Below are 16,841 nucleotides of genomic sequence, written 5' to 3' on the forward strand. Positions count from 1 at the left end.
ATTCCTGTCTGTGTGTGTGCTTGTGTGTGTGTGTATATATATATACATAATTTGTCCATGTTAATATGTGTACTTAAACAATTTGATTCCCTTCCAGTTTGGAGGAGGAGATTGTTTTTTGTTTTCTTACTAGATTGTTAATTACTTGGAATTTGGGGTAGTACCTTATATTGCTCACAGCACTGGTACACTGACAGAGGAACAACTGTGTGGTGAAGGACAGAATGTCACTTGTCTCATTTGAAAAGTTCCTGGCACATATTAGGTGCTAAAGTATTTATTGAAGGATTAATTGTCAGGGGATTATTACCAATGGAAATTTATGACAAGCCGGTCAAAAAGAACAAGTTATATAAATGGCCAGATCTGGCTCCCTGGGACTCTTTTTACACTCTAGTAATTTCCTTGGTTTCCTTTATTTAGTCCTTAAAAAAAAAAAATGTATAAGTAACCACGTTCGTTGTTGAAAATTTAGAAAGTATAAATGAACATGAAGAAAATAGTATTCATAATTCCACCACCCCAAAATAACATTGAGCGGTATATACTTTCAGGTTTTATGCAAGTACATACTTATTTATCATTCCTTAGGAAAGGGTTCACATTTTGGAAACATGTGCACATTCAATCATGTATGTATGTTTTTCCTTGGTAAAGCTGAGTTCACGCATGCAGTTTTCTCTAAGCGCTCCTGAAAAGTTGCGTCTCTGTGCTGTCTCCCGTTCCTTTCTTCCTGTTCGCTCCTAAACTCACTCTTACCAAACCTTCATGCCCAGTCCCTTCAGTTAGCCTGAGGTTTAGCAAAGGTTAAATCCAGAGGTTTAGCCTCAGCTCCGCCCCTGTTTGACCTCTCAAAAGCTTGGCACTCTTTTCCACTTCCTCACTTTGGGCGGCTGCTTCTCCTGCCCCCACACTGCTGGGCCTTCACAGTGCCCGTTGCTGACCCCTCTCCATTTCTCTGCCACTGAATGTTGCAGTCTCCAGGGCTCAGTCTTCCCCGTTCTTAGCTACACTCTGTCTCCAGGTGATCTCGTTTAGTCTCGTGGCTTTAAATACCGTCTGTGTACTGGTAATTCCCCAATATTATCTACAGGTCAGATATTTCCTCCACTTACATACATAGTAGACATCTGAAACTTAATATAACCAAAACCAACCTCCTGATATCTATCACCCACAAAAAACAAATAACCACTCCTCCTCTAAGTCAATAATTGGCAATTTAGGCCAGAAACCTTGCAGTCATTTGCAGTTGGAAGTTCTCTGGAAAGCAGAATGAGACACAGATTAGCAAGCTGTTAGTTTATTAGAGAATGCTCTGAGGATCAACAGCTCCAGAAGACAAGAGAGGGAAGAAGGATGGAAGGATAATTTAGGCTGCAGTGCAGTCTTAGCACAGGCCTGAGGCAGCTGGGGGGTGCGGGCACGGGGGGCCTCTGACTCTCAGGTGACTCATCGTGGTTGTCCCAGCTTGTGGCCAGGGGCCATGAAACTAAATGACATCACCTGGGAAGCAAATGTAGAAAAGAAGCTCAAGGACTGAGCCCTGGAGAACTCCAGTGTTTGTACCATGACGTCAGCCGGCCGTCAGCTAGAGGCTGCCCTGGGAAGAGGGCGTGGGCTTGGCATTCTTCAGCAGAGGCCGTTGCTGGAATTTGCCATCAGGCTGCTGTCTGCCAGCAGCAGCCCCGGGGTCTGAGGAGTAAGTGCCTTGCTCCTGAAGGGGCCCTGTGCTGAGTACGGCAGCGTTTACTGCATCCTCTTTCGCTGCTTTTTCTCATACCCCACGTTCAGTCCAGGCTAAGGTCATTTCTGCTCTCCAAATCTGACGGCTCTGGCTTCTTCCTCTTCTCCCAGTTTGGTCCAAACCACCCCCGTCTCTCGCCTAGATTATTGTTGTGTCCTCTTCCTGGCCTCCTGCCTCCACTCTGTGCCTGTCTCCACACAGCAGAGTAATCCTTTTAGTTAATTTACTTATGAATGTATTTTTGGCTGCGCTGGGGCTTCTTTGCTGCATGGGCTTTTCTACAGATGCAGCAGGCGGGGGCTGCTCTCTAGCTGCTGTGTGTGGGCTTCTCACGGGGGCGGCTTCTCTTGTGAGGGGGCATGGGCTGTGGTGCGCAGGCGTCACCAGTGGTGGCCCGCGTGCTCAGCAGTTTTGGCTCCCGGGCCCTGGAGCGCCGCCTCAGTAGTGTGGCCTGTGGGACCTTCCCAGATCAGAGGTCAAACCCCGGTCTCCTGCACGGGCAGGCGGATTCTTCCTCACTGAGCCACCAGGGCAGCCCTAGAGTAACCCAAGTCACATCTGTGTGCCCAGTGCTCTGGCCCTCCCGCCACTGAGGGTGAGATCCCGTCATTCCCGTTGCTCCCAGGGCCCTCCCCGCCTGGCCTCCGTCCCTTCCCTGCCACTCCTCTCCAGCCACGCTGACCCTTGGGTCCAGTCTTCGGGTCCCTCCTGGCCTTCCCGTCTGCTCTCCTGATGGCCTCCCTGTCTTGTCAGTTTCTCCTCCCCTTTTCAGTCAGCCGGGCTTGTAGGTTAAAAAGATGTCTGTCATCTCAGCAGTAACCTGGTCACGGTTATCCAATGAGAAAATCCCTGTAGAGCATGGAAAAGTTGAACCTTTGCTTCTCCCGCTCTCTCGTTCCTCAGTGCGGGAACGCTAGCATGCTGGGAAGTGGAAACAGCTGTTGACGCGCTGAGTGATGCCGAGGTTTGCTGTCCAGTGCTCTCCCGCCCCGCCTCCCACGGCTCCGGGTTGCCTTCTGGAAAACCCGCTCCTCCCACTGCAGCTGTGTGGTGGTAGGGTCGGGGTCATGCCCCTTCATACGTGGAGCTGACCATCTCTCACTCTTTGTTCCCTCTACAGAGCTTTTCATCCTACTATAGAGGAGGATTTGAACAGAAAATGAGTAGGCGAGAAGCGAGTCTCATTTTGGGTGTAAGGTAGGTGTGCTGCGTAAGTGCTATTTTGTTCTGTGGCTGAGTTTGTCTTGAAAAAGAAAATGTGACAATAAAATTATATTTTAAATTATGAATAGGCAGAGGAGAAAATAGCAAAGTTTTACATTTCCAGACCTTGAGTCTAAGAGATTATCCTACTACTTCTAAAAAAAACAAAAATTAGACATAGTTGTGCTGTGCCTTTATCCCTCAACAAGGAGCTGTTGTGTTTGAACACTAAAATTTCAACACAGTTATCAAAACCCCTTATTGTGACCTTAAATTCTTTCTGAATTCAATTTTCTAATTTGATCTGTATCATATTTTCAATTATATCATGGAATCTATTTCAAAATTCTCTAGTTCCACAATTTGACAGCTAGCATGTTTTATTATACTTATTTCACCTTAGTAGCCATTTATTGTCTGACTTTGAACAGTATAGGAGATAGTTAATGATCCTTTGTGATTACTGTATGATATCATTTAACACTGAGAATTAAGAATACATCCCCTAGCATAAATTTACCAGTATCTGTATTTGTTTATGTTCCCTAGAGCTCACTCAAAATTTTATTTGGGTTGGTTATAGTATGTCACCTACAACAAATCTTACGGTGACTTAGTCAACATAATTAAGCAGAATAGATCATAAAGTCCTATATTGACAGAATTTTTAAGTCTCTTGTAGGTTAGCAGATATTTAAAGCCAAAACATTTTGTTATTTCTTATGACTAATCAAAAAACCACACACACAAAAAGTGGGTAAGAGAGAAACAGGTCATTTTGGCTTGGTGCTTCATTTAAATATTGAAAGAGATGAGCTTTCTCACCAGGAATACAAAAAAGAAATGATTTTAAGCAGGGGAAACCACACTGTTAAATTAGCTGTGTTGCTAACTATTCTTTGCTTTAATATTATTCTGAATGCCATTGTTATTTTTCTGAGGTCCCTATATTATCCCATTCGCATTTCTGGATATGTGAATACAAAGCACATTACTAAACCAAACAAAAGTGTTTGAGGTATCATTTAATATCATCCAGGGTACTCCTGTTTCTAGTATAGATAATTTGGAGTTGACTTAAGATACATGATTATTAAGTTTTATTCCATTGAGCGGGAAGCTGCCCAGAAGTTCACAAGGAAAATTGAATGACTAACAGCACAGACAGTGAATAACAGTGAATCCAGGTACCCATATCAGTTTTACCACTTGTTAGCTGGGTGGCCTCAGTGTCACCATTAGTTTCTACTGCATAGGACTGCTGCAAAAATTAACACATAGGAAGTTTTTTTTAGCATAAACATAGCACTTAGTAACTACTTAGTAAATATCAGCTGAGCAAACAGATTCTGGTTCTGTCACGGAGGCACTGATTTTTAGCTTTTATGCACTTCAGCTTCTTCATTTTTGACTTGCAGTTAATACTACTTTGCCTTGTTGGAATAATGTAAAATGCCCCACTTAGTACCTTTTCTATCAAAGTGCTTACCAGAGAACAAGTGCTGAATAAAGGTTGGCTCCCCTCTCCTGTCTCTCTCATGAGTGCAAAGTCTAAATATTTGCCTTTAATGCATTACATAGAAAGGTAAAGTTTGTTTGCTTTCCTCTAGCCCTTTCTTGCGGTCAGGCAGTGTTCTGAGGAGATTCTTTTAAGATGTGAATACACTGCTGTGGTTCCATTTTCCTTGGTCTTGGGATCCAAATGATTTAGACTCTATGACAAGTAGGTAAAGACAAAATGGGGCTGACTCTGTTGATACCCTACTTAGAAACAAAGAAATTCTGTATGTTACCAGATGATTCTGTTTTCTTACCATATTGCATAAAGCCTAAGTTGCTTGGGAAACTTACTATACCTGCTATTTTCTGAAATTAAACATACATTTGTGATACTCAGACTTTCTAAAAACTTCTGTGGCGCTCTCTCTAAATGTTATTTAATAGACTAGTGGTAGAAACCAAAGCTGCTCTGTTTGCTACAGGATCAGGAAACACTGTTCTCTTCTACACACCCTAACCCCCTACTCTCAGTCAGATAGATTCGAGGGAGCAGTTTGAAATCCCTGATCTGGGCAACATTATATTTCAAGTTCCATTTTCAATTCATAGTGAAATTGCCAGTGCTGGAGATACATCAGATCTACATTTAATTATTTATGCTTTGTTTAAGAACTAAGATTCTCTCATTTAGGTAGGTGTTTTGTTTCTAGGAATGTATCTATTTCATCTAGGGTTTCCAGTGTCTTATTGTATAGTACAGCCTCTTATCCTTTGTATTTCTGTTGTATCAGTTGTAATCTCTCCATTTTCATTTCTGATTTTACCTGAATTCTGTTTCCTTGGTGAGTATAGCTTCTGGTTTGTCTGTTTTCTTTATATTCTCCACACACAAAAAAAAACCACTTGGTTTCATTGATTTTTTTTTTTTTTTTTTAGTCTTTTAGTCTCTATTTCATTTATTTTCACTGTGATTTTTCTTTTCCTTCTACTAATTTTAGGCTTAGTTTGTTCTGCCTATACTTCCCTGCAGTGTAAAGTTAGGTTGTTTGAGTTCTTTTCTTTCCCCTTAATGTAGGACTTTAATACTATAAACTTTCCTCTTAGAACTGCTTTGGCTACATCCCAGAAGTTTTAGTAGGTTGTTTCTTTGTCTCAGGATATATTTTGATTTTTCTTTTGGCTTCCCCTTTAACTTAAGACTTATTTATTTTCTTTACAGAAGAATACTTTATATGTTTATGTAGCAATTGATAGTGTATTTTTAGCATGTTTGCTGGTCTGTTGTTTAACCCCAGGAGATTAGAAGCAGCAAGTAACAACTTGAGACTAGAATCCTGCCAAAATTGAGGATTGGCAACTGACAGCAAGGAATGCGTGTTCAAAACAGAATGTGAACATTTTATGACCAATTAGTAGAAGGGCAAGCAAACCTCTGCAGACCTTGAGAATTTCTTTCCACTTAACTGTTATTGTGGTAATGTTTTTTGAGTCATTCGAGAAATGCTCGATTAGATTATTTATACTTCATTTTTTTAATGTACATTTTTTACTTATGAGAAAATTATAACTCAGAGAGTTAAGTAAGCAAGACATAGTTTTATAGATAATGAGCAATGGATTTAAACCTGTATCTGAATATCTCTAAAAGTACTTGCTGTTAGTCCCTGTAGTTCATCCATACAGATTATTTTGAGTTTCATAGCAACCACCTGTGCTTTGAGTTAGCCACTGTTATTTCCCTTTGAGGCCCAGAAAAATAGCTTAGATAAGCTAGCGTAAATATTAAGTAGCAACTCCAGGATTTTGTTACTATTAGCGTAAATTTTTTTTCTTGCCTAGAAAATGTACTAGAAAGAATGATTTCCAGTACTTGAATAAATTAGGTTTTACAGGGATACTTTTAGGCTTATTTAACTTTCTCCTTCAATTTTTGTTTAGAGTTTAGGCTCTCACAGCCAAGCTTTTCCTATAGATTTCTCACAAAACTAAATAAATTAATGAGCTATGAAGAGTTTTGAGATGTTCTGTTGAAAGATAATAATAATAAAAACTAACTATTATGGAACATTTGCTACACATACCAGACCTTGTTGTAGCACTTTGTTGGCATTAACTAATTTAATCCCTCGTAATTATTTTATGAGGACTGTGTTGTTCCTGGCTGGGTTTTACAATGAAGAATCTGAAGCACAGGGAGGGTGAAACATGTGGCCAAGGCCACGCCATCCTTCTTGGAGGCGGGAAAGGCACCAGCTCCAGTGTTCTTGCGGGAAGAATCCCATGGACAGAGGAGCCTGGCGGGCTGCGGTCCAGGGGGTCGCAGAGAGTCAGGGCTGCGGTCCAGGGGGTCGCAGAGAGTCAGACCTGACTGACAGTGTGAGCACACAGCGCATCCTCACGGCAGTGCTGGGGTTAAACTCCTGCTGTCTGGCGCTCTAGAGTTCAGATACCTGTCTGTTGCATTGTATATACTGCCTTCCCCCACCCAAAGAGCCTGAAGCATAAATTTTCACACTCAAAGTAATAGTCTATAGACTATGATTTCCCTGTCCTATTTCTTGTGGATATGTTTTTTTAATTGAGACAAAGGACTGAAGAAGGTACATGTAGCCTTGGATCTGATTTATTTTGATGGTTGGTAGAATGAAGTGACAAGCTGTAATTTTATATTTATCCACAAGATGGTGAAATTCTCATTAGTTTTTAATTTCTTGAAACTCATATAAACTGTTAATTTATAATCTGCATTTGATGCTATTTGTTACAAGCACTTTCTTTTTACAGCCCATCTGCCAGCAAGGCCAAGATTAGAGCAGCTCACAGGAGAATCATGATTTTGAATCACCCAGATAAAGGTAGGTAAAATTCTGTTTTTCATAATATGTGAACCAGCATACGCTCTGTATTTCTTTGTTTACTTCAACTCATTATAAATGATAATATTTGAAATGGAAATTTATGTGTCACACGTGTTGTGAGTTTTCTTATAAATAAATGAGCCTTTAGATTGGAGTTCAGTGACTCACAGAGGTGATAGATTTATAGTTATCAGCTTTTGAGAACTTAGTTCCTGATTTCTATATGTAAGCTATCTAACCCCTGTTTGAGGCTCCTAGCATTTTGATGGAAAAGAGAAAAGATGAATTATGGACTCTTTGATTGTATAAACTGATTTGGGTATAATGAATTGTATTTGTTTAACCTTACACATAAAAGACCAAGATTTAGAGGATCTTCTCTAAATCTCTGCATGTATGTCACACATGATGCTGAGTTTCTTAATTTTATTTTAGAAGGCTCTGAGGCTGAGCCTCAGGTTTTTAATGTAAATTTATCTTACAGAAAGACAATTATTATAACTTTAACTACACTACAGCTGCTTGAGAGAGAAAGCCCATATGTTCATTACTGTTTCTGCTCTACAATAACAGATGGTGGAAAGTTACACTGTATTTTAGGAGTCAAAAGTGGGGGTGGAGGTGGGGGGTGGCAGAGAGTGCAGGGTTTCTTGTATCCTTACAGACTTTTAATTTTTGAATTATTTTGAAAAAAGTTAAAAGCAAATTTTGGGTTCCTCTCCATCCTAACTGACTCCAAAATAAGGCATTCTTTTTCAGCTTTCTCACTTAATTACTTACTATAAAAATCCTTTTCACTGAATATCATCTCCTTTGGTTTTCGCACTTGCTATTCTTTCATGTGAATAAACCAGAGACTAAACTTTGAAAAGAGGTTTTGCTTAAAATTTCTAAACAGCTTCAACAGTTAGTCAAAGATCCATTCAACTAATTTACTTTGCATTGTGGGTTTTCAGAGTAATTGACTCAGAAACGAATGTGTTTCAAGGGCCTACTTGAAGCTTTCTGTCTCCTAAACATCTTCCATCCCTTCCGGGTCAAGTGTGTGGCTGTCTCTGATTGATTGCAGGGGGATCAAGCACTTTTGTCTTTCAGATGATTGACAAGCTATTGATTGTGTCTACTGGCAAAGAATTAAGGTCTAAAAATGTTTCTAAAAGAATATGTATTTTTAGAATACTTTCAGTAAAAAAAAAACAAACAAAAAAAACAATGTTTATGTTGGTTATGAGCCAGTAGTGGTTAAAGAATTATTTGATTTATTCTGACATTTTATATTTATGAGAAGTGGGGCTGTTGACTCCCCCTAATGTGCTTACTAATATTCTCCAGTCTGGTGGCATTGTGGGAGGGAATGGATGTAGAAGTATTCTTCCCCGACTTTTGCCTTCTAGCTAGCAGCATGGGCTTGAACATCTCTTAATCTCTCTAAATGTCAGTGTTATCATCTACAAAATGAATGGGTTTTTCACAAGACTTTTTTCAGTATATGATATATTTAATGTTTTTATATACCTGTTTAATTAATTAAGAACCCTCTCTCTCTATTTGGATCACATTTTTAACTAAAGAAAGATGCTTTTAATCACCAGTTGTCAATAACAGATCTGTTGACAACTGGAGACATCTTGTTCATGTAGTTGCTCATTCATCCAACGTTTTACAACATTTGGAGTTTCAGAGAGTTCTTAGACTTCTTAAAACCCATCCATATACTCATAGTTAAGAATTCCTGCTCTAGTAAAAATATGATGATTTAAGGAATATTGCCAACTACTTGAGGGAAAAGAATTCATATATGTTGGAGCTGGGAGATGATCATAAATCTGGAAACTGTCTCTTCAGAGGGAAGGTTGTTTTGCTTCATTTTTAAAGGGAAGAAGGTAATGGATTTTGATGTTGTTTATTTTTACAATGGTTTACATATTCTGATTTCTAATTCTACAGTAGTTTCCCCCCCACCCCCAGGAATATTTATTTATTTATTACTCTGCACAGGATCTTAGTTGTGGCATATGGGATCTAATTCCCTGACCAGGGAAGTGTGAGAATGGGCAAGCTTTCCTGATGGCTCAGACCGTAAAGAATCTGCCTACAGTGCAGGAGACCTGGGTTTGATCCCTGCTTCTGGAAGATCCTCTGGAGGAGGGAATGGCTTCCCACTACAGTATTCTTGCCTAGAGAATCCCATGGACAAGAACCTGGTAGGCTACAGTCCATGGGGTCTCAGAGAGTTGGACATGACTAAGCAACTAAGCATGTGAGAATCTGCAACTCTCAATTTGCCTCCTCTTTTTATAATTCTTCACCATGTTTGCTTTGGCCAGGTCACCCTTGAGTGTTACATAGGTGGTTGCAAAAACTTGACTCCTCTACCCAGTGCTTCTGAAATTCATGAATATTCTCCCCGCTACCACCCTACCCACAAATGACTTTTTTTCTTGGTTTTGCCACCAGCTGGTAAAACAAAAGCTAGAACTTCAAATGTGTGATCAATGATAATTTGTTACATATTTCATTATCACCTTGGGCAGAGAAAGTGACACCAGAAAAATTAGGTGTGGAAATGACTGGAAATAAATTTTTTGTAACCAGTTTTAAGTGAGCATTCGGATGTACTTTGGTAAAAAGTAAATTTTGCCTTTTCTTTGAGTGAAAAAAGGTTAATGCAGTAAAAATGTCTCAGATCTTTGATCTAATGCCTTTAGAATACCTTTTAATTAGATTATAGTTTTAAAAATTACTGGAGAAAAAGATTAGTTGTTATGAAGTCAGTAGTAGTAGTGTTAATCGCTAAGTTGTGTCCAGCTCTTTGTGACCCCATGGACTGTAGCCCACCAGGCTCCTCTGTCCATGAAATTCTCCAGGCAAGAATACTGGGGTGGGTAGCCATTCCTTCCTCCAGGGCATCTTCCTGACCCAGGGATTGAACCCAGGTCTTCCACATGGCAGGCAGATTCTTTGCTGTCTGAGCCCCCAGGGAAACCCAAGACAACTGGAGTGAGTAGCCTATCCCTTCTCTAGGGGGTCTCCCCGAACCAGGGTCTCCTGCACTGCAGGCAGATTCTTCACCAGCTGAGCCACCAGGGAAGCCCAGGTAACTTGCAATCAGTAGTTTGACATTAATGCCTAACAAAAGTACAAAGGAAAACAGACTCAGTTAACTTTGAAAAACTATGGAACCTCTCATAGACTACCTAATCCATGCTTCTCAAAGTGTAGCTTGGCTGTTCGTTCCAGGCAGGTTTGTTAGCTGTGTGCAAGAAATCAAAAACTAAAATCAACAGTAAGCCTTCAGACATCTTTATAGCCATTTGACATTGTTGTGACATGAAGTATGGGATACCTTTGTGTTTTGTGAAATGTTGGTCCACCATGGAGTAGAAGCCAAGTTTTAAAGTGCTTCATGATGCAACATCACTTTCAGTCTACCTCAGCCTTAAAGGTATCACTGTCTTGATGTGTGATATCATAGGTTAGCTTTGTCTCTTGAGTATCTAGTCGTGTGCATCTGGCTGCTTTCGATCAACATTGTCGCCGTGGGAGTCATCGCTATTGTAATGTGGAGCAAGTGTTTGTTCATTCTCATTAATATAGCAGCCTTAGCAAGGTGTGCACTATGGACCCCCAGGATGACTCTTTTAGGAATTTATTCTTCCCTTTTTGGTTTTCAGGCCTTCTTTGGGTACACAAAGTAATTATTTTTTTAATTCCATGTGGTGGCTCAGATGGTAAAGAATCTACCTGTAATGCAGGAGACCCAGGTTTGATTCCTGGGTTGGCAGGATCCCCTGAAGAAGGAAATGTCAACCCTCTCCAGTATTCTTACCTGGAGAATTCCATGGACAGAGGATCCTGGTGGGCTACAGTCCATGGCATCTCAGAGTCAGACACGATTGAGTAACTATCACACACACGCATGTATTTGTAGGAAAGTAACAATTTTCAAACTCTTTGGTCTCAGGTCAAAAAGTGTATCAATAAAAATGATCAACTAGAGAGATCTATTGGAGAAGGCAATGGCAGCCCACTCCAGTACTCTTGCCTGGAAAATCCCATGGACGGAGGACCCTGGTGGGCTGCAGCCCATGGGGTTGCTACGAGTCAGACACGACTTCACTTTCACTTTCCCTTTCATGCATTGGAGAAGGAAATGGCACTCCAGTGTTCTTGCCTGGAGAATCCCAGGGACGGGGGAGCCTGGTGGGCTGCCATCTATGGGGTCGCAGAGAGTCGGACACGACTGAAGCGTCCCAGCAGCAGCAGAGAGATCTGTAAATTAGAAGAGATTAATTTTCTTTGGCTCCAAAATCACTGCAGACGGTGACTGCAACCATGAAATTAAAAGACATTTGCTCCTTGGAAGAAAATCTATGACAAACTTAGACAGCGTATTAAAAAGTAGAGACATTACTTTGCCAACAAAGGTCTGTATAGTAATCAAAGCTATGGTTTTTCCAATAGTCATGTTTGGATGTGAGAGTTGAACCATAAAGAAGGCCGAGCACTGAAGAATTGATGCTTTCAAACTGTGGTGTTGGAGAAGACTCTTGAGAGTCCCTTGGATTGCACCGAGAAAAAAAAGTCTTTGCTAAAGGAAATCAACTCTTAATATTTATTGGAAGGACTGATGCTGAAGCTGAAACTCCAGTACTTTGGCCACCTGATGGGAAAAACCAACTCATTGGAAAAGACCCTGATGCTAAGAAAGATAGAATGCAGGAGGAGAAGGGGATGACACAGGATAAGATGGTTGGATGACATCACTAACTCAATGGATACGAGTTTGAGCAAGCTCTGGGAGATGGTGAAGGACAGGAAAGCCTGGTATGCTGCAGTCCTTGGGGTCACAAAGAGTTGGATAGGACTGAACAACAACAAAATTTAAATTCAAAAAGGATAAATATAATATTCTTTTAGGGCCCCCAAATCAACTGTATAAATATGGGAAAGAGATATGGCAGTGTTTCACATGAAAGAGAGTCATACGGATATTTTTGATCTCAAAGGCTATAATATTCAACAATGTAAAAGCCACTAAAAATAAGTAAGTGCATTCTTAAGCTGCATTAAAGGGCACACAGTATCTATAAGACTGAATATTACCACAGTCTTCTGTACTTGTTGCTCATTTATTCTAGTATTTATTTAGTTATAAATTTATAACTAGTATTTATTATCCAGCTGTGCTGAGCTTATGTTAGATCTTGTCTAGAATTTTGTGTTCCTTTCTAGATGCCAAATTTTGTAAGACATTGACAAACTAAGTATTATTTGGAGGAAACCAAACAGGATGTTGAAGAACTGAAAGCAGTGTCGTATGAGTGATCTTTAACTCATTCAGTGAATACTGATTAAGTACTTAATGTAAGCCAGACAGTGTGGTAGACTCTGAGCAAGACAGGCAAAGACCTTGCCTTCATAGAACTTATATGCCACTAGGAGAGACAAATAGGACATAGATAATCAGTAGGTTAAGAACGGTCCCAGTTCTTCATAGCGCCTCTCATCCAGGGGCGGTCTAATTTCTATCCGTGTACATACAGGCTGGCCTTGTTATTCGCTGTGAACAGTAGAGCGCAGCAGAAGTGACACAGCATGAACACTGAGCCTTGGCCTCGAGGGGCCTTGCAGCCTCGCTGGTACCTCTTGGAGCCTGGAGACCACCGTGCGAGAAGGGCAGGCTGCTCTGTGCCTCCTGGAGGATGAAGACTGCTGAAGCTGAGTCAGGCCTGGCCACCCCAGCTGAAGTCCCAGGGGGCCCATCCTGTACCTTGGGGCCCTGGCCGACCCGGCCCAGCTCAGAGCTGCCCAGCTCTCCCATGGAATAGTGAGGGGAGGGCTGAAACAGCAATTGTCATTAGCCAGTAAGTTTGGGGAGTAGTTAGGCAGTAAAGGCTAGTATGAAAAATGTCACGAGACGATAAGGGCTTTTAAGAAAAATAAAGCAGAGTAGGGGGAGGGATAGAGATTGGCAGCTGGGGAGGAGGCAGGTGCAGTATCACTTATAGTCATCCTAAAAGTTCTGTCTAAGGAGATCACTGCCTCAGTGGACGCGAGTTTTAGCAAACTTCAAGAGACGGTGACGGACAAGGAGGCCTGGCGTGCTGTAGTCCATGGGTCGCAAAGAGCCGGACACACCTGAGCAACTGAACAATAAACTGGGAGCTGGGCAGTGTTCGAGGCACTGGCACTCAGCAGTGGAAAAAGTGATGTTCAGGCAAAGCAGTAAAGGTAATCTGAGATCAAAAACTGTCGGAGGACAGTTTCTTCTCAGAGGTATAATAGGAGGTGTTCTTGTATTGTGTAATAGGTAGAACCCTTTGAGACTTCCAACTCTAGGTTTCTGTGATTCTCTAATGATCTGATAAACTGAATCAGACTCAAAGTATTCTTCAGAGCCTCTGTCTCTGTTTAATTTTTTTAAATTATATTGAGATATAATTCAAGTACCATATGATTCACCTACTTAAAGTGTACAGTTCACTCAGTCAGTCAGTCAGTTCAGTCGCTCAGTCATGTCTGACTCTTTGCGACCCCATGGACCACAGCACACCAGGTCTCGTCCTTCACCAACTCCCAGAGTTCACTCAAACCCATGTCCATTGAGTCGGTGATGCCATCCAACCATCTCATCCTCTGTCATCCCCCTCTCCTGCCTTCAGTCTTTCCCAGTATCAGGGTCTTTTCAGATGTATCAATTCTTTGCATCAAATGGCCAAAGTATTGGAGTTTCAGCTTCAGCATCAGTCCTTCCAATGAATATTCAGGACTGATTTCCTTTAGGATGGACTGGTTGGATCTCCTTGCAGTCCAAGGGACTCTCAAGAGTCTTTTCCAACACCACAGTTCAAAAGCATCAATTCTTTGGCACTCAGCTTTCTTTATAGTCCAACTCTCACATCCATACATGACTACTAGAAAAGCCATAGCTTTGCCTAGATGGACCTTTGTTGGCAAAGTAATGTCTCTGCTTTTTAATATGCTGTCTAGGTTGGTCATAGCTTTTCTTCCAAGGAGCAAGCATCTTTTAATTTCATGGCTGCAGTCACCATCTGTAGTGATTTTGAAGCCTAAGAAAATAAAGTCTGTTACTGTTTCCATTGTTTCCCATCTATTTGCCATGAAGTGATGGGACCAGATGCCATGATCTTAGTTTTCTGAATGTTGAATTTTAAGCCAACTTTTTCACTCTCCTCTTTCACTTTCATCAGGAGGCTCTTTAGTTCTTCTTTGCTTTCTGCCGTAAGGGTGGTGTCATCTGCATATCTGAGGTTATTGATATTTCTCCTGGCAGTTTTGATTTAGCTTGTGCTTCACAATTCACTAGTCTTGAGCGTATTTATAGATGTATGCAACCATCACCACAGTCAGTTTTAGAATATTTTCATCACCTCAGAAGGAAACCCTGTCATCCTTTAGCTTCACCCTCATCCCATCTCCCTATCCTCAGTTCTATTCCGTTGATGTGTATGTTTGTCCTTGTGCCGGTACCACACTGTCCTGACAACCTTTGCATTATAATACATTTTCGTTTTTTGAAGTGTGAGTCATCTTACTTTATTCTTCTTTTGTAGGATTGTTTTGGGTATTCTGGGTCCCCTGCAATTGTAGGTGAATTTCAGAATCAGCTTGTCAGTTTTGACAAAGGAGTTGACTGGAATTCTGATAAGAGATTTTGTCGAATCTGTCAGTCAGCTTAGGGAGTATTGCCATCTTAATGTTAAATTTACTTATCCATGGACATGGAATGTTTTTTCACTTACTTAGATCTTTAATTTCTTTCAATAATATTTTGTAGTTCCAAAGTGTTTTATTCTTTTTCCCATTGTTGTGAATAAAATTTATGTTCTTAACTTCATTTTTGGATTGTTCGATGTGAGTGTATAGGAATATCATTCATTTTTAAATATTTGTTTTATATCCTTCAATCTTGCTGAAGTTGTTTATTCCAATTGGTTTTCATTTTTGGATCATTAGAATTTTCTAACTATAAGACTATGTCATCTGTGAATAGTTAGTTTTATTTCTTCCTTACCAATATGGATGCAGTTCGTTTCTTTTTCTTACCTAATTTTCCCTGACTAGAATCTCCAGTACAATATTGAAGTTGTAAGAGGGGACATTCTTGTCTTATTTCTGATCTTATGGAAAAGTATCCAGTTGCCTAGTAATGGGTATTAGGCGAAGTGTGGTATTATTAGCTGTGGGTTTTTCATAGATAATTTTTATCAGATTAGGAAGTTCCTTTCTGGTTTTTTGAGCCGTTTAGTCATGAAATGATGTTGGACTTTGTCAAATGCTTTTTCTGCATCTATTTAGGCTATTATGAGATTTTTGTTTTTTATTTTGTTGATGTAGTGAGTTACATTAATTGATTTTTGGCTGTTAAACCAACCTTTCACCCCTGAGAAAAGTACCACTTAGTCATGGTACACAGGTATTTTTAATGTGCTGTTGGATTTAGTTTGTTAGTATTTTGTTGAGTCTTTTACATTCACATTCATAAGAAATATTGATCTGTAGTTTTCTTGTGATGTCTTTGTTTGGCTTGATATCAACATAATATGGGTCTTATGAAAAGGAATTAGAAAATGTTCCTTCCCCTTCTATAAACCGTCTGTATCTGGGTTTTCTATGCATAGATTTTTGATTACTGATTCAGTTTCTTTACTTGTAATAGGTCTATCAGATTATCTGTTTCTTCTTGAGACAGTTTTAGTAATTTATGTCTTTTGAGGAATTTGTCTAATTTTGTAGTTTAGGTTATTGAGATTTTTTTTCATTTTTAATACAGGCATTTACAGCTATAATTGCCTTCTAAGCACTACTTGTTGTAGTCCATAAATATTTATTTCCCAAATTTGTCCTTGTTATTGATTTTTAGGAGCTTCCCAAGTGGTGCTAGTGGTAAACAACCCACCTGCCAGTGCAGGAGACATAAGAGGTGTAGGTTTGATTCCTAGGTCAGGAAGATCCCCTGGAGGAGGGCATGGCACCCCACTCCAGTATTCTTGCCTGGAGAATCCCATGGACAGGGGAGCCTGGTGAGCTACAGTCCATAGAGTCTCAAAGAGTCAAACACAACTGAAGTGACTTAGCACACATGCACAGATTGATTTCTAATTTCATTCCTTTGTAGTTGGAGAATATAATGTATTATTTCTATCCTTTTCATTTACTGAGGTTTGTTTTATGGCCTAGCATATGATTTCTCCTGGAAAATGTTCATGTGCTGTTGAGAAGAATGAATGTTCTGTTGTTAGGTGGAGTGTTCTGTAGATGTCTATCAGGTCTAGTTTGTTTTAAGTGTTGTACAAGTCTTCTACTTCCTTGTTGATCTTCTGTCTAGTTGTTCTGTCCATTTTTGAAAGTGGGACATTAATCCTTGTTGTTGAATTGTCTGTTTCTCTGCCAGTTTTTGTTTCATGTGTTTTGATGCTCTGTTAGGAGTATGTGTGTGCGTGTGTGTTTATGTGCAGGCACGCACGCGTGTGCACTCAGTCGCTTGGTCTTGTCTGGCTCTTTGTGAC

At 40.3% G+C, this 16,841-nt stretch overlaps 1 protein-coding gene across 1 annotated transcript in view; it reads left to right on the top strand.

Annotated features, from left to right (window-relative positions):
- The window catches only part of DNAJC15 (DnaJ heat shock protein family (Hsp40) member C15), a 74,735-nt gene that overhangs the window by 41,306 nt on the left and 16,588 nt on the right, over window positions 1-16,841 (top strand). Inside the window, exons 4-5 of the mRNA XM_020889502.2 lie at window positions 2,868-2,944; window positions 7,235-7,305. Of these exons, the coding sequence (XP_020745161.2) occupies window positions 2,868-2,944; window positions 7,235-7,305 (148 nt within the window). The remainder of the gene's footprint in view (window positions 1-2,867; window positions 2,945-7,234; window positions 7,306-16,841) is intronic.

The sequence above is a fragment of the Odocoileus virginianus genome, chromosome 8 (genome assembly GCF_023699985.2).
Source record: "Odocoileus virginianus isolate 20LAN1187 ecotype Illinois chromosome 8, Ovbor_1.2, whole genome shotgun sequence".
Lineage (NCBI taxonomy): Eukaryota > Metazoa > Chordata > Mammalia > Artiodactyla > Cervidae > Odocoileus > Odocoileus virginianus.